This window comes from Mastomys coucha, unplaced genomic scaffold (assembly GCF_008632895.1).
Source record: "Mastomys coucha isolate ucsf_1 unplaced genomic scaffold, UCSF_Mcou_1 pScaffold21, whole genome shotgun sequence".
Classification (NCBI taxonomy): Eukaryota; Metazoa; Chordata; class Mammalia; order Rodentia; family Muridae; genus Mastomys; species Mastomys coucha.
Window position 1 is genome coordinate 152,108,171 of NW_022196904.1, and position 24,134 is coordinate 152,132,304.

The 24,134-nt window shown below is 39.3% G+C and overlaps 1 protein-coding gene across 8 annotated transcripts in view; it reads right to left on the bottom strand.

Moving 5' to 3' along the window:
* Positions 1-24,134, bottom strand: part of Tmc1 (transmembrane channel like 1) — a 184,533-nt gene that overhangs the window by 70,858 nt on the left and 89,541 nt on the right. For all 8 annotated transcript variants that reach the window (XM_031389906.1, XM_031389908.1, XM_031389909.1 and 5 more), the window contains 3 exons: positions 11,942-12,032; positions 10,065-10,146; positions 1,778-1,884 (listed from right to left, as the gene is read on the bottom strand). In XM_031389906.1, the coding sequence (XP_031245766.1) occupies positions 1,778-1,884; positions 10,065-10,146; positions 11,942-12,032 (280 nt within the window). The remainder of the gene's footprint in view (positions 1-1,777; positions 1,885-10,064; positions 10,147-11,941; positions 12,033-24,134) is intronic.

Genomic DNA, 24,134 nt, shown 5'->3' on the forward strand with positions numbered 1-24,134 from the left:
CGGGAGGCCTAGAAAACAAAGGTAATGGAAGTACCTGGCTTGAAAGGACACATGTATGTCTGGGACAAAAGGTCATATGCCTCAGAACAATGCTAGCTGGGGCCGCTGGATAAAGGCAACTATGAAATAAGATCACGGAGTTGAGAGATGCTGGTGTTTCTGCTAACACACAGGGAGGGCGTCCTCTTTTGTTCCTGCTCTGGAGCAAGAAATAATTGCTCAGGAAACACAGTGTCCTATAGTTATCTGTGACCAGGTATCCAAAGGCAGGAGCTCCCAGCTCACTCCCTTAGTGCAGTGTGCTTTACATCATTTTGTAGCGTTCAAAGGAATTACCAACAGTTTACACAGCATGTGAGTAAAGGACTCCTTGGCTCTACCTGCTGAGGAGCTGAGGAGAGCTGCAGTGGGCAGTGATGGAGGGTAGAGTTTTGGGTTGCCTTAGATAGAGAAGCAAAACCAAAGTCTGGCTTCCTTTGAAATGGGCGAGAGTCAGACATTTGGCTACACTGCCTGAAACTTGTAACTGGGGAGAATCTATTCCCACTGTCATTTGAGCCAACCAGACTCAGCTATTCCCCAGAATTGTCACAGGAATTATAAAACTAGCTGGCTAACATGCAAAATCTGGGTGATAAAAGAGGCATGGGTCCGAGAGCCAGACCAAATTACCCCAAATAATAACTAACTTAGCAACTGTCAACCGAATTACCCAACACCTAATTCAGGTGCTTGGGGATAATTCAAATGGGGATGGGCAATGTCTACAATCTGACCTATGAAATGGGAGGGTATTTTTGCTCTGTGGGAAGCCAGTCTCTTTAGGACTGGAAGGCAATATTATTGGACTAACTAGGAAGTTTATTACAAATGTAGAAGTCACTGATTTTAAACCGAATGGATGTAATGTCATTCAAACACACAGTTCAGGCCATTGATAATCTTGTAGTAAACAAATTGGTTTTAAAATACTGGTACCAGAACTGGTTAAAGGAAGTCCCACCAAGCTTTTGTAGGATAAGTACCCACAAGGTCAAAGCCTCTTCATGCGAGTGAAGTCCACAAGTCCCTGGGGTTTGGCCTCTACTCACTCCTCCCTACATCTGCTTACTCCTCCCTACATCTGCTCACTCCTCCCTACATCTACTCACTCCTCCCTACATCTACTCACTCCTCCCTACATCTATTCAGGGTTTTCTTTATTCTTCAGTCTGAGCCCTCTATTTTTCTGACTCTGATCCTAAACACCCTCCCTGGCCACTGACCCCATCAACTATGTACTGGAGACGAGAGAAACCTATTTTAGGAAACTAGTTAGTGCTGTGTTCCTCAAGTTACGAAAAACGAGAACTTTCAATTGTGTGAAGAACAATTTTGAAGGCAAATTTGACAAAAAATAAATAAGAGTTCGGTAGCTATAATAAGTCTCCTCGCTAATGTTACGTGCTTAACATTGGGGTAGAAACTGATGTGATTCTGGTTAAAGCCATGAATTTTCCCACATAAAGTGCATACTTAGACATGGACACTGTATGTTATATGTAATTCCATGAGGGTCTTATACCCTTGGAACAAGGATTAGGACCTTTAGTTATAGGTAGTATTTTGAAGGTTAAGCTTGTTGTAAATCTCTTAAGCAATCTCTTAAAATATGGCCATAGTTAGTCACTCTGTTTAAGAAATAAATAAGGGTAAACAATGGGGGAGTGGAGGGGGGAGTTGACACAAATCACTTAAGACCTTTTTTCAGTATCCCTTACTGGAAGTCAGAGCTTACCTCTGGTAACATGATGAGGCTGAAGGTCAATATAAAGAGAACCATGTTGACGCCATACATCCACCTCAGGAACAGGAAGTATGAGGCCACTGAGGAACCAAACTGACCTGTTACAAAGAAAATTAAAAGGCTAAAGGAAAGTCAAAACAACAACAGCAACAGTGGAAACCAGCTTTCTCTTAGTGGTCTTCCAAAGTAGCTGTGCTTAGAACTGGACAGACAGTTCAGCAGTGAAGAGCACTTCCTGCCCGACCAGAGGATGAGAAGCTCAGCTCCCGGCACCAACTGTCAGGCAATGGTAATGCCAGCCATAACACCAGCTCCAAGGAGTCAGATGCCAATCAGGGACCGGCATGCATCTGCTCTGCACCCAGCACACACATACACACACACACACATAAAAATAAAATTTTAAAAATGGAAGTACATCTACTAATACATTGGACCACTTCACACTAGCAATTGCTCTTCTTTATCTCAGGAGAGAACATTTCAGCACTTCTAGGATGCAGCAATGACGCTTTCCAGAATGTCACAGAAAAATGTAAACCTGTGCCTTCAGGGTCCATCTGGGGGGAGAGCTCCCTTTAGTCTGTCTGGCAGCTACAAGCAGTGCCTACGTGTGCAATAGTCCATGAGGTCTGTAAGTAGTCACATGGAAAGCAGTAGCTCCAGTGCCCAGCCTGCTCTTGGGGACAGTCATGGTGACTGCTGTGCTCTTTTTCTTGGACAAATGATTCTTGGACAAATGATAAACACGCCAAGCAAGCCCTTCTCGCAAACACATTGACTCTCCCCTTGTGGATGGTTCTAACTGCATGCATTTGTATGGAGATAGATGCTGAACATCATAGCACACAGCCTAAGTCGCTTGTGGCAGAATTCTTCATCAATATAGAACATGGTATCACAGGTGATGTGGCTGCTCCAAGGAGTGATGTTTTAGTAACGTGAACTATAAATATATACTGTATGTACCCAAACACATATGAAGACTTTACAATACGTGTGTGAGTGAGAAGTATACCCAGACAATGTCCTACAGGAAGGGAATTGAGAGGACTTTCTTTCTCTTTCTTTCTTTCTTCTTTCTTTCTCTCTTCCTTTCTTTCTTTTCCTTTCCTTCCTTTTTTTAATTTTTAATTTTTAATTATTTGCCCAAGACATAGTTTCTTTTGGTAGCTCTGGCTATACCAGAACTCTCTGTAGATGAGAGTTCTGACCTCAAATTCAGAGATCAGCCTGCCTCTGCTTCCTGAGTGCTAAGTTTAAAGGCGTCCACCATCACTGCCTGATAAGAGGAGCTGCTTTAGATCTGCGTTTGTAGGAAGGTGTTAGAGAAGATGATACCAAAGCAAAAATTGAAGTTAGCAACGTTCCCAGCTGAGAAAAGAGGCACTGGAGCAGAGCGAAGAGTAGGGTCAAGGATCCTGGGACAGGCAGGAACAAAAGAAAACTACAGCCTGTGCGGCTGGGAGTCTAACGGAAGAGAGGAACCGCAAGAGATGCAGTTGACTGGAGGCTCAACCTGCTGGGTAGGGTATCCTCAAGCAACTATAGTATTTTGTTTTAAAAAGTTATAAAAGATAATGGGCAGGTGCTAAGTAGTGGGGATGGAGGTCAGATACGTGCATGCCTTTTCAAAATCCAATTCGAGCGTTGGCGAACACAATAGACAGCATCAGGTGAGACTATCAACGCCCACCTGCTTCCTAGGAAAAACAGAGATCTGTCCAATTCTCACTGACTGAGGAGAAAATAGATGCATAAACAGAAAACAGCTTAAAGCTGAAATTAGTGGGGAAAAAAAGAGTTAGAGTTCTAGACTGGAGAGATGGCTTAGTGGTTGAGAACACTAGCTACTCCTCAAAAGGACCCAAATTCGATTCCCAAGACCTACATAGTGGCTCACAAACCATTTGCAACTCTAGTTCCAGAGGATCTAACGCCCTCTTCTGGCTTCCTTGGGCACCAGGCAGACATGTAATGCACAGGCATGCATGGAAGCAAAACACTTACTTATACACATAAAATTTAAAATTAAAAAGAAAAAGAAAGAAACTCTAAAACTCAGGATGAGGAGCCGTAGGCTACCGAAAAGCCCCGGATCCTTTGGTGAGATCGCTTCAGGCTCAGCATCAAGTTTCTCGGCACCCCCAGTCTTCCTGATTACCACTTTCAGTCACCCAAGTAAGGTCAGTGTACAGCCTCAGTGACACAGCCTAACCCTGTGTCAGTCCCTTTGATTGATTGAGCAAATACCCAGTAGGGACCAAGGCTCTTCTTTAGCCCTCTGGCTTTGAAACTTTTCTGTTAGGGAAGCCTTCCTACAGAGAAGGGCAGGCTCCAACAGTGCAAATTCCAGCCTATGCTTGCAAAGGTTAGGCCGTCTTGACACGTCTCTCATTCTGAAGCTTGGGCTACTCTTCATCACTGTTCCACTTATTCCCACAATACAAGAGCAGGGTTTGTTGTTAGTTTTGTCTTTTGTGGGGTTTTGTTGTTTTGTTTTGTCTTTTGAGGTGATTGGGGTTTTTGTTGTTGTTTTTTGTTTGTTTTAAGAAACTTGAAAGGGGGTAACTTTCTAAGCAGACATTGAGGAAGGAATCAATGACTTTGATGTCCAAGAACTTGTGTTCACATCCATAAGTGAGCTTGGACTCCTGGCACACAGTAATGGTTATCTGTGATCTGCCCCTGCCCAGGTACTGCAGCCATGTATACTGGGCTGCCAGCACAGCCCTAGAGCAGGCCTGACCCCCAGGGACATCCGATCATCTCCTTGGCTCCCTGTGGTTTCATACCATTGCACAGCTCTTATCTCTGTTCTCTGGTAACAACTATCTGAGACTTTGTAGTCAGGCTCACTAATCATGTTTTATTGAAGCGGTCCTCAGATTCTGGAGGAGAAAAAGCAACTGCCTCCACTGTGTAGCTGAAAAGAGTGCAAGTGAAAAATTGTCTTGTCCACAGGATGATGATGATGATGATGGTGGTGGTGGTGGTGATGATGATGAGGAGGAGGAGGAGGAGGATGATGATGATAGTGGTGGTGGAGGTGGTGGTGGTGGTGGTGGTGATGATGATGATGATGATGATGATGATGATGATGATGATGGTGATGATGATGACTGCAGCTTGCATCCCTTAACAGCCAGCCAGTACAGTCCAGCATACCAAGAACTTCATCAACATCCACCTTAGCTGCTGCTAGATGCTGATGGTGTTGAGCTGTTAGTCTCTGTCTCTCTATCTCTGTCTCTCTGTCTCTCTGTCTCTCTCTCTCTCTGTGTCTCTCTCTGTGTTTCTCTCTGTGCCTCTCTCTCTCTCTCTCTCACACACACACACACACACACATACACACACACACACACACACACACATTGAAACAGAGAAAATGAGTGAAGCAAAGTTGATTAATTATAATTGAAATGCAATGGATCAGTGTCCTAACCTATCTAGTCGACAAGTCCCTGTGAGCTGGGAACTCTCGTGGTATTACTATAAGCCACATTGTGTTCATTTACAAGTCTTTGTTCCCAAATCTAGATCCCTCTTAATCATGATATGATCTCCTCAAATAGAATTAGAAGCAAATTGTTTTTAAATATAATATGTAAAATAATATGAAGTGAACATGCATCTCTGAATATAAGTAATTTCTAAGGCTATTTAAATTCACAATTTGGTCTGCATCCATAAATAGCTCATTCTTTTCATTTTTTACCACAGCTGATAAATGCTGCTTTTATAGTACATTATAAATGTGTTAAAACTCTTTCATGTGTATTAAAGTGAAAATTAAGTACATACATATTCCTGTCATGAATTTTCTTGTGTCTCTTTTAAATTAAAGATTAAGGCTTCACCTCTCCCTATGGTTATTTATTATTAAGGAATGTAATTTGTAGGCTGTCATTATACATAATTTTCTCTTGAACAGATGGGTAATAACACACACACACAATCACAGAGAGAGAGAGAAACAGAGAGAGAGAGACAGAGAGAGAGAGAGAGATATCACATATTTCTGAATGGAAAAAGACAAGTAAGTGACCTGCCTTATGCATACACTGTAAAAACCAGCATTCAACTAGCAGACAAAGCAATATTTTTTCAAATGAGCCTAGAGGTAGAAAATCCAGTGACATGCTTTGTGTTTCCTGTGGTGCGTAGACCAGCAGGGTAATATGGAAGTTAGACTTTGTGCTCCTGGTTACCTTTTTGAAGCAGTTTCTAGTCTGAAAAGCACAGCTACTACAATAGACAGGACTCTATAAAGAAGTGTGGGTCCTGACCCCAGGATCACATAACTGATGTGTGGCCATGAATAATAATAAAATAATTATTATGTCAATAATAAAACAGAGATTAGGAGGCAGATCTCTGAATTTTAGGCCAGCCTGGTCTACAGAGTGTGTTCCAGGACAGCCAGGGTGACACGGAGAAACCCTGTCTTGAACTGCACCCACTCCCAGAAAGGGAGTGGCATGCTACTACTTATTTGGCACATGGGCACATGTCACTTACCATAATCCATACCGTTTTTATTCTCTAGTTTATATTTTATTGTCCTCTCCACCCAAACCACCCACAACATTAACACATGCCAAAGTAAGCCAGTAAGGGCAGGGTTTGGTCTATCTTTGTCAGTATCAATGGTGCTTAGAAAGATACCTAAAACACTTCCATTGAACATTTTTTAAATTAACAAATGCCAAGATCATTTTGAAAATAACATGATATATATATATTAAAATGGTCCTAATATTCAAAGTAATAAAATAACCTTTATGAAGCTCCTGTACAATTAAACTGTCATTTCTTTCTGAGAAAAGTATTCATGTTACTTTTATTATGAAATGTATTTTATAAATATGGAACATATTTTGCCAACTTTACTCTAAAAAGAATTTAAGGATATAATTAAATAGGCACATAGTAAAAAATCTGTATTCCATTTAAATGTTGCAATAATTTTCACTCCAAAGCATAAATAATTTTAAATGTCACTATACATCTAAACCTCATTATAAATTATACATAATGTATTGTTGAGCTGGAAATGGCTTTGTCTAACAACCAAACCTAAAAAATTCATATGAAGCCCTGGATATAACAATAGAGGACCAGAGATAAAAATAGACTATCCAAAGTGTACAGGTGGCAGAGACAAAATGGCCTTAATCTTTATAAAACAGAACCCATATTGCATTGCTTTTCATTCTTCATTCAGTTCAGCCTCAAAGACCATCCTAGAAATACAGGTTTCCAGGCAGAGTGATGCCTACGAGATGGTTATTACAGTCAATAGCTCAAAGAGCACAGTCTTCACATTTCATGAGTTCTACCTCAGACCATAATCTGAAAGTATGTGTCTGGACTGCTACAGGATACATATGTGATGAAATAACACCCACAGAGTAAATAGCTGAGAAATAAGAAACACACTCCCCAGATATAATAACTGCCCATGGATTCTGCAGCACTCATCATCTACTGACCTGGCAGAAGTGCTAGTCATACACAGAAGGCAAGAAGCTTCTAAAATCTTGGTCAAAGTAAACAGCTACATAGGCTGGCCCTAGGCATACTTTCCCTTTCAGCTCTGTTACAACTGTACTCAACTACTATTACAGTAGTGCTATGTACTAGGAAGGAAATGTACATCCTGTATACACATTACAACCAGGTGAAGTGATATTTGTGGAGTGTTGGACCCACGTGCCATTGGGTAAGTCATAGCTAAAGTGGTGGCTGATAGGAGGCCAGTTCTGCGTAGCCGAGAAGATGGACCAGTCCCAGTGAAGAAATAGGACAACCACTCAAACAACACATTATACCTGGGAAGGGAAATAGTCCACACTTGGTTAACCAACCAGCTTAGCTGCTTCAAATTTACTGGAGGAAGAAGAAATATACCTGAAGGAAGTGTGAGTTTCTAGTGATGTCTATGACACAATGGCTAGGGTGTATGTGTATCAGTAATTCACACATGCATATATGCCTCACTCCTTTATTCAATTTATAATCAAGATAATTTCACAAACACAAATTAATACAGAATTGCAACTGAATCAGGCTAGAACCTACATGTTCTAGTGTATTTTAAAAAGAAAAGAAGTATTTCTTTGTTGTTGTATATTTCTATGTTGTTCTCTATCTCTTTACAAATAACAAGTTTCTCATAATACAACTAGAAGTGTAGTAAAAAACCAGCGGGTTAAACAACTTGATGAAACAAAGACAGCCAATCTTTGGCAGAGTAAGGACTAGCCCAAAGTTTTTTCCATGTAAACTGATCAAGGTCTTTCTATGGATATGTTTTCTAATTTGTAAATCTATCATCTTATTGTGTTCATGTCATGATGCATCTTTATGAGTCAAAGGCCAGCTCATGGATCTGGCTCCCTCCTCCTTGTGGGTCCAGAAGAATGAACTCAGTTCATCAGGCTTAGTAATACCTACCCACTCAGACATCTATTGGGCCTTAAACAATACCATAGTGTTCCATATGTTCCATTCCTTGGGGCTAGATTATATATTTAAGCTGTGCCATTGAAACCTAGGGATTCTATAATATCTTCTTTTTCATGTCCATGAAACCCCTCCTATTAATATGTAAAGTGAAATAGACCTTTGGAAAATACATCTGTAGTTTTATTCAATATACAAATGTTGAATGTCAAGTGGGCTCTGGGTGTAAAAACAAAATACCTGCTTTCATGTCTATTAAGAAAAATAAGCATAAAGTAGAGGGAGATTATATAAAAAAAGATTCACTTTAAAAATAGAATTTTGATTAGGGAGAAACACTGAAGGAAAATCTGGCAAGAAAGGCATGCTATGAGGAACACATGGAGGGACATGAAAATCATGAGCTGATAGGTTTTAATTCACTACCATTAATGACTCATTTAATGAGGAGCCAAGCCCTGAAAGACAGTCACCTCTAAACATGCCCAGTCATGCCAGTGAAATAGGTATCAGCTGTCTTATCTTCTGTGTAAATTATGCGATGTCATATTTAGCCAACAGGAAAGCCAGCTTCAGATCTGGATAGGCATGGATGAAAGTCATTATCTTTGCTGTAACCCTAGGAATCATACCTGACAAAATTGTGATTTTTTTTCAAATATCCATTTATCTATACATGTAATATTTTTGCTGATGCACTCTCTTCTACGGTATTTAAATTTCAGTTGCTTTATTCTATGCAAATGGAACTATATTAAACAAGCATTGGCATGTCTGTACATGCTGAGTGTTGCACAGAATGAAAGTCCATTATGATATCAAGAGAGCAAATTCTTTGTGTTTACTCTTCTTTATAATTTTAGATGTTATTGTTTTTTTTAAATGGTCCTTTGGTTTGAGTTTGTTTATATAGAGGATTACGTTGATGTATTTCCGTATATTGAACCATCCCTGCATCTCTGGGATGAAGCCTACTTGATCACGATGGAGGATCATTTTGCTGTGTTCTTGGATTCAGTTTGTGAGAATTTTATTGAGTATTTTTGTATCAATATTCTTAAGGGAAATTGGTCTGAAGTTCTCTTTCTTTGTTGAGTCTTTATGTGGTTTGGGTATGGTTATTGTCTAAAGTCCCAATGAGTGTGTGTTTATAGTATATTATTTACTGCCTTCCTAGTATGGGCAGCGTCCTTGGACACACTACTACCTTTCCTGTCAGAGAGAGATGTACTCTTGCCTAGATTGAAACAAGAAACTGACATCTCCAGTGTCGTCCTGGATAAGCGCTGATACCATGACACAGTTTGAATCTAAAATGCCCCCTACCCATGTTGCATAGAGGTTGGGGGCACCTTTAGGAGGAGGTCTGGAGTAAGGAAGTTAAGTCACTGATAACACAACATGGAAATCAGAACAAGATCAACGCCCCTCCTTCCCTCTGGCTTTGCATCCTCACTGCCTTGTGCAGGAATCAGGCTACTTCCACCACACAATCCCAGTACTGTGTATTAAGCCACCACTGGCCCAGTACAACAGGGCCAGGTGACTATGTACTGTGAATTAAAACAGTGAGCTAAAATAAACATTCCGTCTTACATCTATTAGTTCAGGTGTTTCATCGCAGCATCCAGCTGACTAATGCAAAGCTTTAGGATGATGGAGTCAAGCTTTGCTTTGTGAGTTGTGCTGGCAGTTTGGTTGGTTTTCAGTTCCCCCAAGTGTCCCTAAATGGGGAAAGGTCTGTGAAAAGCTTATGAGACTTTCTTCTCGGAGGGCTTTCTTTGTCTAATTAGATCTGGTAAGTACTTACTTTCAATTGCCTTGATTTTGTTTTCCCATGGGACACAAGCCGCTTTGAAGTTCTCAAAATCACGGAGGAATTTTGCCCATTTCTGAAAATAAAGTCAAACACTAGTAAAGAGCAATCTCTTGTGTTTCTAGATATCTGTTCTCCCGCTTCCCCAAATCACAAGACAATGGCTTCCGGAAAGCTTTCTGGCACCAAATACTGTTTTCTAAAGAAGGGATAACAGCAGAATTCACTTCCATCTCTATTAACCACCATTCCCACATAACTTAATTCAAAAAAGAAATGTTGATTGTCAGACATGCTTACATACAATCCCAGTTACTTGGGAGACTGACCAACAAAAATAACAATGTCAAGGACAGTTTGAGCGACATTGTCATACACCAGGTCCAGAACAAACAGAAAAAATATAAACACACACTCGTGCACACATGTGTGCGCGCACACACACAGACACAGACACACATTGATTCTGTTTTAGACGGACTATACTGACCACTCAGAAAGATCTGTATATTCTACCAGACAGGAATATGTTAGTCAGGTGATTGCCATAAATGCCTCGTTTAATATTCAATGCATGAGAAACTGATAGACTTATGAAAAAGACATAGTATCTTCCTTCAAATACTTCTGGTCTCCTAAAGTAGCCTGTGTGAACACAGGTCATTTTAATTCATGATCATCATTTACATGGGACATTTCATTCTGAGAAAAGATAATAGTAAACTAAATAGAAAGAGATGGTATCACAGAAAACTAATTAATTAATTTTTCAAAGGTCTTCCTACCATTTCACTCCATAGTGTTGGATTATCCATGGTTAAGAGGACTAAGGAAAAATTGGTGAGGCAGAAAATCTTCCATATGTGCTCATTATGACAGGACAGTGTGAGAGCTAAGTAGACACAACAGTTTAAACCTGAAGTTCAAGATTACTCAAACCTAGGAATGGCCCAAATGCCCATCTGCAGTAGAATATGTGAACATGTAAATTGTGACATCTTCATATAATGCATAATGCAATACTTTTAAACATGAACTGTAACCCCCACCGCACCAAGACAGGTATTTCATAATCCCATTTATGCAATAAAGAAGCAAGAAACAAATCTAAGTCACGTACAGAATGACTGAATGCTTTTAAAAGATAAAAGGTGGGTAAAGCTAACTATTTGTGTACATTTAAATGAAAATGAAGATCTTCAGTTTCCTTACAAATCTTTCAACAGAATACACTTAGATACAGTTTTTACAGAATTTATAAATAGAGGCTAATAATGCCTACATACCTACTTCACTGTGAGAAGTGTAACTTTATAGAGAAACTTAGTATTATGCTTGGCCACAATAAGTGCATATAAAAACAAGCTTCTTTCTTATATTTCTCTAAAATCTGCATTTGTATGACTATATTATTTTCTCTTCTTTCCAGTTTATAATTGATGTTTCTGATAGAAAATGAAAAGGGTATGGGGTGGGATAGGGAGACTATGGCCCTTAAACTTAAGGACACTTAGAAAAAAGCCTTGACTAGAGGCCCTGTAATCTTCAGAAAATAAAAATGGACCAGCTGCACAGTCTTTTACATTTAGAAGTGGTAAAAAATCATGCACATTATAACTGACATAAAACTTATAAATGGTATAAATCAGTGTTTGCAACTATTTAAATTTTTCACTCTGTCTTAAAGGATAATCCTAAATCCACCACCCCCCCCCCATTTTAATACACCAGCTATAGACCATGCATTTACTATACAAGTCTTTGCTGTATGTAAACAGTTAAGACTGGTTCTGCCCCCTCAGAACAGATACAGCATTCTCTCTCTCCTGGGTCACTGTGACACTCACCAGACTGTGTTAGGAAATGCTTACCTTGGCCATCATCATCTTAAATGCAAACCACTTCTTCCCCTTTCCTTTCCCAAGAGCTCCTTCATTCTCACTCACAAATTTCTTCGCTTCCCTGTGACAAGAAAATAAGAGGTAGACAGACATGTTTGGACACCACACAAGTAGGAGACATTTAGTTTTGTTGGGTCTTCTATCTTCTTTCTTCTGGATTCTCTGCAACTGAATCTATGCTATATTGTATAAACTAAAGACTCTTTTTTGTATTGCAAATGTTATATAATATATTGGATATATTTCTCTATTCCTCCCACACTCTGATTTACGCCCCTCACCCCATATACCCCAATATATAACCCCGTATATATACAATAACACTTCTACCTTCATGTCAAATATGCAAACATGATTGTAGGTATCTTTGTAAATATCTAGAACCCAGAAACATTTAACACATGTTTAATTTTTTATTAATTCTGACCAGGAAGAGTAAGATATTTTTAGCTTCACTTATTAATCACCTGGAGTCATCAGAAGGCAGAAGATTTTGTGCCAAGTGTCAAAACAGAGAATCCTCCTCCTCGTTTCAAATCCACATTAAATTAAACCTAAAGTTTATTTCAGGTTCTGGCAACCAGAACTTTTATTTTTTCTCTTTTTTAAAAAAAATATTCCTCTAAAATAAATAATGGAGAAAAAGAAAACAAGAAAGAACTGAGGACAAATTGACCTGGTATTTAATTTCATGAGATCAGTTATGGCTTAAAGCACAAAAGTCACACTTCAAAACAGATGGAGTTGAAGAAGAGGAGAGAAAGGAAGGGTTCAGGTCTCAAACTCAGAAAGGGATTTAAATTTAACTTTAGATTTAAATGTGCTTTTAATTTTTTGAACTTTACATTTTAATCATGGTTCCTAAATAGCAATACATTTTCAGTACTAATATCAGTATCCATTTAAAAGTACACCAGTTTATCAAAATGTAGAACATGATCATATTAACTACATGCTTTTGATTGATGTTAGGTACCGAGTGCTGGCTCCTCTCACCCCACCCTGCTATTATAATCCCCAGAGTAACAGCTGTGGAGTGGTCACTTCAGGACCTACAGTCCTGAGTCACTGAACAACAAGACCGTGTCCTAATAAGGAGACATTCTGAAGGGATATGGGCTGAGAAATACATTGCTGGTCAATTTTATGTTTGTTCCAATGTCATAAAATACATGTGCACAAACCCGTATGCTGACAATGCCACAGGTAATGCCATTTTATGGGCACCACAGTGTCTAAGGATATCAACTAAAATATCACACACAAATGACAATTCGGTTGTGAGATTGCTGTCTCACAGTCAGAATTTGCTATCCTCTGCCCACCATTTGAGGGCAGGAGAAGTTAATAAGGGCACATGACTGGTTGTCTATCTGCAACTGGGATGCTGTGAGCATGCTCACTAAGATATACAGCCAACATGCTTGCTGCTTTTGCCACCCAGTCTAAATTTGATCAGCTCTACCTGGCTAATATACTCATTTTGTTATCTGTTCCATGAAAAGAACTTTAAAATTCGAGGTGGCTCTGGCTTCTCTTCTCTGGGGGCCTGGAAAACATGTGACTTAGTGAAAAGGACAATTTAAGTAGATTGTGATTCTGCAGGGGCAGTGTGATGGTCAGTTGGGTGGCCTCTAAAACTGTGGCTTTGCAAATGGAACCCTTCAGGCATGACTATGAGAACCCACTACCATGCAGAGTAAGTCTTTGAAGATGAAGGTTCATGAAAGATTTTTATAGAAGGTGCTCCTTAATAACCAGGCTAAGCCCAGCATCTTTGTAATACACGGTGATCTAAAACCTACCAAACACTAGCTACCTTAGCTGAGATAGGAATGGACCTTCCTTACATACCTGAGAGCAAGTGTCCAATGTTTGGTCTGGCAAACAAACACACTCACTGTGGTGAAATCTCTACAGCCAGCAAACAACACCCAAAGTCATCTATGAACAGTAGGCCATCGGTTTGATCTGTGTTGTTGGTCTCGACCATGGAAGATACTCAATAAAAAGATGTAAAGTTGTCTGAGAATTTGGATCTAGTGATTGTATGTTCCACATTCACAAATATTAAAGCTATGTATTCCCAGATCTTAGATTGTGCGCTTCATAATTATTCATGGAGATTTATTTGGCAATGCTGTAGAAATAGCAGAGTTAACTACTCTAGCTTGTCAAACACTTTGATATTTGGGATGACCTCTGGGTTGGAAAGATTGATTGAAAAATAATATCTAAAGCAGTTACAACATTTTAAAATACTTAACAGTGTAAGATACTATAAACTGAGATCTCATGACTCACTTTTCAAACCCTTGAAACAAAGCAAGCACTGTGTTTAAGCACCATTTGTTGTACAGATGTTCAGTCCGGAACAGGGGCACACAATTTGTAAAATGCTGAACCAGAGGCTCTAAGTACAGATGAGATTCTGCTAGTTCTGAACAGCCTCTGTGGTCTGACCCCATGAACTTGCCCAGGCTTATGATGCTCTCTGTGCCCAGTCTCATGAAACATGCTTTTCAAACATTAAAATTTGTTCTAATGTGATTGATATGTAAAGCATTGGAAATACCCAGAATATTCATAGTGCATCTCACTGCCTCATTTGCAATACCAGAAAAGCCACACCCATTCACTGTCAAGGCGACCTCCCCTCACACTTTACAACTTACAAGCAACAACCATCTTTAAAAAATAATAATAATAACTTCCACAAGCAATCCTTCTCAAAGCATCCTGCTATATGTGCTGTACAGCTCATCTATTTCTTAACTAGTAACCTGTGTCGAATGCTAATGATATTTTCCTCAATGTTTTTCTTTTTGTTTTTAATCTGTCACTAGAAATGTTTCTGAATAGTTGTGTTCCATCTATGGGTTCCCTATAAAACTCATTTTGTTTATTGTTCAAGTTCATATACTGAAGTGAGTTTTTTGGGGAACTCCTATCTTGTATCATAACAGAACTGGCTATAATTCCATTATATGGCGTCAAAATTTATAAATCTTAAAACATATATATATATGAATTATCATACCATTGTTTGTTATATAAATACATATAGAGAACAAAATGTCCTTGGTAATTAAATAAGAATTTGTTATTTAACTGTAACAAAATGACCAATTCATAAGCACACTGTACTGCCAATGGTAAACTATCATGTGATATTCAAGCTTGTTGAAACCCTTTGTCCTGGGGATGCTTGTCCCCTACTTGTGTGACAGGGAGAAGAGAAGGGAAAAAAAGAGCAAGAGTGGAGGACATTAAAAACATTGCATCCATTTTAGAACAACTAGAAGTCAAACTTTTAAACACAGGTTTTGTATATCTCTACTGTAAAAAATGTTTTCTGTGCTGAAGGAAGTCAAGAGCTCATCTCTGGAGAGAGAGTTCAATGCGGAACTCCATCTGCTGTCTTCCGCTTCCCCAGTTGATTTCTGCTTGGTTTCTGTAAGGCCCTGATCTCACGATGCTGCTACCTTTGTCTGCTCTCTCAGTCACACTACTCCAGTCTTTTCTGCTGGGTGTTGCTTATCTATCTGACGCTTCTCTCTGCTACAAATTCGTTCATTGATTTTTGCTTGCCGGATACTTCTCAGTCATTCAAAACCAAAAGTTCAACTATCATAGATTATTTTCCTAAATATACAGAACACATATCCTGGATTGTAGATACTTAGTTTTGATTATGAATCACATTCTGTTTACCCTGCTGAATTTAGAACACTTTCTATATGAATGGACCATTAGAAAGCATGTCTTCTTCTTTTTTTTTAATCTACACAGCCAGAAGTATAAGAAAATAGCTATTCTTCTCTCTATGGGACCAAGTTTTTTAATTGTGTGAACAGATAATTATGCTAATTTTATGAATTGATGAACATTAAATCAGGAAAACTTTAGAGAGAAGAAAGTGAATATTACAGCCAAATTACAATGATTAAAAAATTAATTTCAAATTCATTTAATAATATGGGACCATATTTGTGTACATTAATACAGATGCTATTAGCTATTAAAGATACATTTTTGTTTGAATATTTAAAGGTTTTTAGTGTTTTTTTTTGTTAGTTACTGATAGTTTTCTTGACCTCCAGTGTATTATTAGGTTTGTCTTTCAATTACCACCTGTGGTTATCTGAATGTGAAATGTCCCCCAAAGCTCATGCATCAAATGTTTGCCCCCAAGCTGGTGGAGGTGTTTAATGAGATTATCGAACCTTTTGAAGCTGTAGCCTTATGGGAGGAAGTATGACACTGGGGGCAGACTTTGTGGTTTTATAGCCCGATGCAACTTCCTGCTCTGTTTTCTGTGTGTAGATGAAGATGTAGTCAGCCAGTTTTCTGTCCCTGCTGCCATCCTGTTCCTGCCGGTTGTCATGGCTTCCCCAGCAGAATGTGCTCTGTCCCTCTAGATCCATAAGCCAAAATAAATCTTATCTTCTTTCAGTAGCTTTTGTTGAGATATTTATCACAGTAACAAAAGAGTAACTAATGCAGACACTATCCTATCCTGTCTGGTTTTCAAAGGAAGTCCAGACCACCAGGCACCACAAAATCTAACATGAGCTTCCCTTTCTCCTAATGTCCTAATTTTTTTCTGGTCTCTAACACACACACACACACACACACACACATGAACAAAAGGATCATAGAACAGCAAACTTATCTACTCCCTAGCTCCTAATATCACAATGGCCAGAGTAGTTATTTAAATAAAATAGACTTAATTTATCAAAAATTTTGGGGGTGCTTTTGAAACAAAGCCAAAGGTCATAGAGTGAGCTGAAAATTCCTGTTTACAAGGAAGAGCTTCTTTCTCTCCCCTCAAATCTGACACTTATAGATAAAAAGAAGCATCATTGTTATGTATGGGACCAGAAGAGGGGACACAGCTGTATAGATCAGGTATATAGTGGAACAACTTTCCTTAACATTGTGTTTATGGCTGACCTTTGCCATGAACTAGCACAGCTTCAGAGTGAAGAAGACAAGTACCTGACAATCATGTGCTCCCTGATAACAGATTCTTAACCAAATCATCTTGCACTATGCAAACAGATACAAGGTACAAAAGGAAAATGCACAAATATGGAAACACAGTGTCCTTCACAGTAGAATGCCTGGATAAATACCAGAAAGTAGGAAAACTAGTCATTAGAAAACAAAAAAAAAATCAAGAAAACATACTTATCTTTTTTCCTACAGTGAATCCACTTTCTTACCTATGTGTAGTTATCTGGATAAGTTAAAGAATCTTTACTCTGTGGTTAAAATAAAATTAACCTTCACATGTAAACCGTGAACATCTACAGGTTGCAAACCACCCAAAGGTCTGACTGAAAGATCAGTGCTATCCCCTTGAATGGCTTTCAACAAATGCCATCTACCAAGACTGTAATCTGGTCTCTGGGTCTCAGAGCCCTGGTACAGTGTGCACTGCACTCTGGGCTGTAACCCCAGACCTGGGGATGAATAATTGAGTATGGTCTATTTAATGACAATAATACCTGGCCTCATCATTTATTCATCAACCCCTTGTGATAGTAATTAGAATAATAAGGTTTCCTGGGCTTTCAAGAACGCTTTCACAGTTAGCTGAAAGAGCACACTTTGGCCTAACTTACGAAACAGATAATTTACCTACAGCATATGATACAACCCTGAGCGCATAGAAGAGTCAGGACATGCTATTCTGCCTTTGACACGTTCTCACTCTTGAATGTGCCCCCATTTGGTAAGGTTAACTTGACTTTTCTTTCCTCTTGTCTTTCAGTCTGATGGTTGAGTGAAGCAACCAATTTCTTGTTCAGACAAATGAGAGACATTTCAAAATTGGTGCCTAGGCTAGTAAGTATATTCAAAATTTTTGTTCATGAATACTTCCCAGTGAAGGAATCAGAAAATGGAAGGTCTTTTCATAAAAAGTACTGAGATTTCAAAACTAATTAGCCAAATTATCTACAAAACTCACTTTTCTGAAATATTGCTGAGAAATTAAAACAGAATTACAGAAATAAGAAGTTATTTTCAGGCACCATAGAGACCATAGACTTCCTAGATAACATATCTTCATAATTAGGCTGGCATAATTATTTGTTATCCTAATCCTTGAAGTAATGAGTCAATGCATGTGTTATTTTAAAGGGGATTCTAACGGCATTAACAAGGATAGCTGAGATGCTCAATTGCTTCCTCTACAAAGTGGAAATGACAATGACAGAGGGTACTTTTCATATCTTTTAAAGGAAATAGAAGATGCTTAGTTTAGTTCATGACAGCATATGCACTATAAAATAGTTAACGGTGATTAACGGCACTTTACTAACATGACTATCTTTCACTCCAATTTTAGGAAATTGAGCTAGGGCATGTAAGAAAGCACATGGCATACAAGTGCATTTCAACACTTCTCATTGAGTAGGTTAACACTGGTGAGAGCACTGCATGGCAGGCAGTTGAGCCATGGTCTCTTGAGGCCTGCATCTTTGCGTTGCTGTCTGACCTTTAAGAGTTCCCAGCTATAACTTCAAATCACTTAAGTCACATTCTCTAGGAATGAGATAAAAGTATGGATAGCTTTCAAGTGTCCCAAACAAGTGCAACGTACAAGTTAGAGGCGATATCTGGCATTGAGTCAACTCTCCTTGGCTGAGCCTACCTTTAACAGGTCTTCATTTGGGTAGTTTAACTTTCAGAGAGTGGAGCTGGAAAGCTGCTGTATGTGCAATTGGTTTTTTGTTAGTTAGTTTGTTTGTTGTTCATTTGTTTGTTTTTAATGACCCTTCAGATAAGCAGTACGCAGCCTATTCTGATTCTTTTTAATTAACATCTGTGAATAAATTTCTTTTCATTTCCCCGATTCTCTATCTCACACTTCTTAAGAGAGACCATTTATTTAACCATCTGATAGCATGAAGCAAAATGAAAAGAAAAAATAATTCATATGCATTTATATAACTTCTAAGCTTGTATAGCTGGCTTATTATAGTATACTTTTAAATAAATACCATTTCACATATATCAATATGTAAATATATGCATACATAAAACATATATGCATATGTATGTGTGTGTCTGTGTGTGTGTGTATGTGTGTGTATATGTGTGTGTGTGTGTGTATACATATATAATTTCAGGATATCCTTGTAGAGATGAAAGAGTAGCAGCTGGAGCCTAGACTATGAGGGGCTAAGAACTGCATAATATGGTTAAGAAGCTTTCTGCTCTTCACAGGGCTGACATTCTGGTTCCAGATCCTATGTCAGCCTATAACTCCAGTTCCGACCCCTTCTGGCTTCAGTGGGCACCTGCACCCACATGTTTCTTAGGGTTTCTATGGTTATGAAGAGACACCATGTCCAAAGCATCGCTTATAAAGAAAAACATTTAAAATTGGGGCAGGCTTACACGTTCTGAGGTTTAGTCCATTTTTCTCATGGCAGGAAGCATGGCAGCATGCAGGCAGACATGGTGCTGGAGAAGAAGCTGAGAGATTCACATCTGGATTGACAGGGAGCCAGAAGAGTGATACTGGGCCTGGCTTGAGCATTTGAAACCTCAAAGCCCACCCCAGAAACACACTTCCTTCCATGGCCACACCTCCTAATTTTGCCACTCTATATGAGCAGATGGGGGCCATTTTTATTCAAGACACCACAATATGCCTGGTTTTGTTGGGTTTTTTGTTTGTTTGTTTGTTTCTCTCTCCCACCTCTCTGTCTCTCTGTCTCTCAACAACAACAACAACAACAAAAATTAAAGATTGTCTTATAAAAGAATGGCAGAGAAGCATGAGATACATTTTGCACCTGATCCTCAATAAGAATGGATCATGCCCAGGGCAGGTTGGACTTCTGGTAAAGCAGAGAGCCTACATCCAAACACCCATTTTATTCAAACAGGAGTTGTGAGAGGCCTATGCTTGAGGGCTTTTTACCTCAGCTTACTAGTTGCCTCCTGTTCTCAGGAGTTTGTTTTCTTCAGTAAACTGTCTCTATTTCTACTGAGAACCATGCTCACTGGTGCAGTCTCTATCTCAGGAGTTTAGAATTCAACGTTTAGTGAACTCAGGCCATGGCCCGGAACTGCCCATGCTTTTTCATTTTCTTTATCTTTATCTCTTTTTGGACATTGGTCCAAAGCCTTAAATATGTGTTCACACTCTTTTTCTGAAGCTCCCACCCCTTCTTCCCTTTGTAATTATGCACTAGCTTGCTGATCTTTACTCCTGAACACACCTTCCCTCTCTGATCCTATCTCAAGAGCAAGTGAGCTTCACAGCTTCCCTGACCTATTGTTTCCCTCTGAAACTCTAATTAAACTATCCTCAAGCATCCCTCTTAGTTCATTTTTAAATGAGGCTAAGAACCTAAAAGGGAGCTCCAATTCCCCAGTAGAACCATGGCTTCTTAAAATGTTTACTAGCAACATTTGAGTGTTCTACCATTGTACAGGACAATCTTCCCAGTCAGGGTTTCATCTTCAGTTCTGTTGGATCTCCTTGCAAAGGCTTAGCACAGCCAGGCCTATTGACTACTGAGGCCTATTGACCTTCCCTCCTAGAAAGAGTGCACAGGTAGGTTTGTAAAAACCTTTCCAGGGTATCCAGCTGCCACTCACAACCAGAAAAAAAGCAATGCTGCCCTAAAAGAATCTGAGTTTGGGATTTGGGGGAAAGCAGATAGAGGATATGTGTTGGAAATGGGAAGGGCAGGATGCTCCATCTAGGCAACTACAAGGAAGCCTTAGTCCATGCTGAGTAAAGCTTTCGAGGTGTGGTTTTTATGGGGGAGGAACATCTGCATCACTGTAAGTAAACTCTCACTATGCTCTATAAGGAAACCCAGGAAACTCATGGGTTCTCCACAGTGAACTTTGGTGGACTTGTGTCTCTGCTCATCATTGAGACTTTAGGAAGAGGAAAGATACTGCTTTTGTCTCCCCAAGGGAATGAAATTTTTAGTAACATCTGCATATAAAAGGAATTTTCTCCTCTTGTGTCAATAAAAATAATGGAAATGTGTTATAAACCTTAAACTTAAATCAGATTTTTATCACATTAAATTTATTGCAATAGAAATACTTCAGGTTTAAAATAGATGTCTTGGTTATCTGAGTGAACTGGTTCATTTTTTTTTTCTTTTTTGTCAGTTTGACACAAGTTAGCATTACCTGGAAAGACAGAACCTCAAATGAGACAATACTTCCATCAGACTGGCCTGTAGGCAAAATCCGTGGGAGCATTTTCTTGGTGGATGATTGATGTGGAAGGCTCTAGACCACTATAGGCAGTGCCAACCCTGGGCTGGTGCATAAGAAAGCAGGCTGAGCAAGCGAAGGGGAGCAAATGCCAAAGCAGCACTCCACCTGCTGTTTCAGTTCCTGCCTTCAGATTGAGTTCCTGCCCTACCCCACTCCCCCTCCCCCGACCCCCCGGCCGTGATGGACTGTGACCTGAGAGTGGAATGATGGGATAATGCATTTCCTCCCTTGCTGTTTCAGTCCCTGCCTCCAGATTGAGTTCCTGCCCTACCTTCCCCCAGTGATGGACTGTGACCTGAGAGTAGAATGATGGAATAATGCATTTCTTCCCTGAGTTGCTTTGGTCATGGTGTTTATCTCAGCGATAGAAAACAAATAAGATATTGAATCTCTAAAACAATGCTGATTTTCAGGATTGGCTTAAAAGTCAAATGAAAAAAATTCAAGTTTTATTAGTACTATGAAGGTCAGCCAAACACCTCAGGGCAACTTGAAATGAAGTAAGGTAATAAAACAGAGGGAGAGTTTTGTGTTTAACGTTTTAAGTATAGTAGGTAATCTTCCCACTGGCAATTAAGTCTTCCCAACTCTATTTTGTCCCTAACTAAGATTCAATTTACATATTGCAAAGAATTCTTTGTACTTCAATAGCAGGGAACAGAACAACGTACATTCTTCCTCTGAAGCTAAGAACCTAGCCTGGGCTTTGAATGTTGACTGACATTCCTCTGTAGAAAAACACCAAACTGTTAAGACTGTACTATTCTCAGCAGGAAAACCTGAAAGTTAACAGAATCGATGCCCCAAAATATTTCACTTAAGTGTATGCCATGTTATGCAAAAGTATTCTAAAATGTGCCAGAAATAGAGCAAAAGGACTATTGTGAGCTGAAGCAAATGAGAAACAACAAATATAAGTTCTCTGTATCCTTATTTGACTAAAAGCAGGGCAGATACTCAAAGGCCTTCTCTCCCCACCCTCCCGTTTTTTCAGCTCAGAAGGGTCATCTGTGAATTTTACTATGGGACAATAGCTTTCATTGGATCCTCACTGTATTTTACTTCCACAGTTTGCCACTCTGTAAAGTCAAACTCCTTTTTCCTTTTTCCTGCCCTTTCTAGACATGTGTCCTGTGGTTAAGATTCTAAGTCATGCTGAAGCCGTTCCTTGAGTTACTTGTCATTCAGTGGTCTTCTATGCAAGCTCACTGAGCATAGCAATAAACTTTGGTTTTCTCATGTGAATAGGTTTTTTGTTAGTTTAACTTACAGAGTCTAAGCCAACAAACCTAAAGGCGAAAGGAAAAGTACTACTTTTTTTTTTCTATCTCTACAACATAATACAAACCAGATTATGGATTGACATTTAGTGTGAAAAATTCTATAGCTGTGATTTTATAAACATTTCACTCTATATCTCTGCTGAGTTACATAAGAAGGTTTTATGTCTACTTGATGATGATGATCTGACTATTTATTTTAATGAGTCCCTTTAACATCATGAAGGCAACATTACAACTTAGACGTCAGGGGGTATGAGGCTATGGACCGTCAGGGGGCATGAGGCTATGGACCGTCAGGGGATATGAGGCTATGGACCGTCAGGGAGTATGAAGCTATGGACCGTCAGGGGGTATGAGGCTATGGACGGAGATCAACTGCCGAACCATCTAGAGATTCTTCAGCAGGCTAACGCGGAGCTCGTTTTTAAACAGAAATAAGGTTTGATGAGAATGTGACTTTAATGCCGCAAATGGATCTTAAACTCTGAAGTTTTCAAGATGAAGACAGCAAATTCAAGACATTACTTTAACTGATCTCATCAGCAAAGACTTTGCCAAAGGGAAGGGTTTGCTTTTCCCTCCATGGCAAGAAAACTATTCCCGGCAGTAACATACAACACGGCAACAGATACTGTTCATCCCACCGGCCAAGAATAAGAAGATCACTACCACAATTTCTGAGGCAACTTGAAGCAGGTTTTATTAAATACCGGCTAGAACAATGGCCAAGTCCATAGCTGGAATTCCCAGATTATCGTGCTGAATTACATTAATCAGATGCTTATAATTACAAAACCCACAAAGCCATGTACTCTCTACCTTCACCCAATGAGGAGCAATCATACATCCTAATGTACTTCCTGCTTATGTACCTTCCATCTAAGTGTGATCAAGCTCATCCTGTGCAGTTGAGGCAACCAAACTTACTTATAGAAATGAACGTGTGGCTTGTTACCTTACATGAACAAAAGCCCCCAGAATTCCAGGAAGCTATCTGTCCTTGAGCAACTGGGACTTACATATTGGAGGCATTTTTGTTTGTTTGTTTGTTTTATAGCTCTCTCAAGACAGTAATTTAAACTTAAAACAAAGCTTTAGCCATCATAATACTTGCATAATTACAAAGAATATCCATGCAAAATTCTGGTCAAGACATTTATTTGTGGGTCTCTGTCTGTGCGTGTGTGTGTGTGTTGTGTGAAGCATTCGGTGCAGACAGACACACCAGTAGAAGACATCAGATCCTCTGAACCTAGAGACACAGGCAGTTATGAGGCATTCAACATGGGTTCTGGGAGCTGAACTCAGACCTTCTAGCAGAGCAGCAAGTGCTCTTAATGTCAGGGTCATCTCTCTAGTCCTTATTTTATTTCTATCCGTGTCTCATTCTCTTATTTAGCCATCATTTCTACTGCATGTTAAGTGTTTGAAAACCCTTTTTAAAACCTGGACAATCCTTTCTGTTTCTTAAACTATACTAAGAAGAATGAGTACAGGCCTAGAAAATGTTTCTAATAACAGTAAAAGGACAAGAACTGTGGAGGCTTAAAAGCTGTGAGGATACAGTTGACACTGTGGATAATAAGTAAACTGGAAAGCATGAGGAGCAT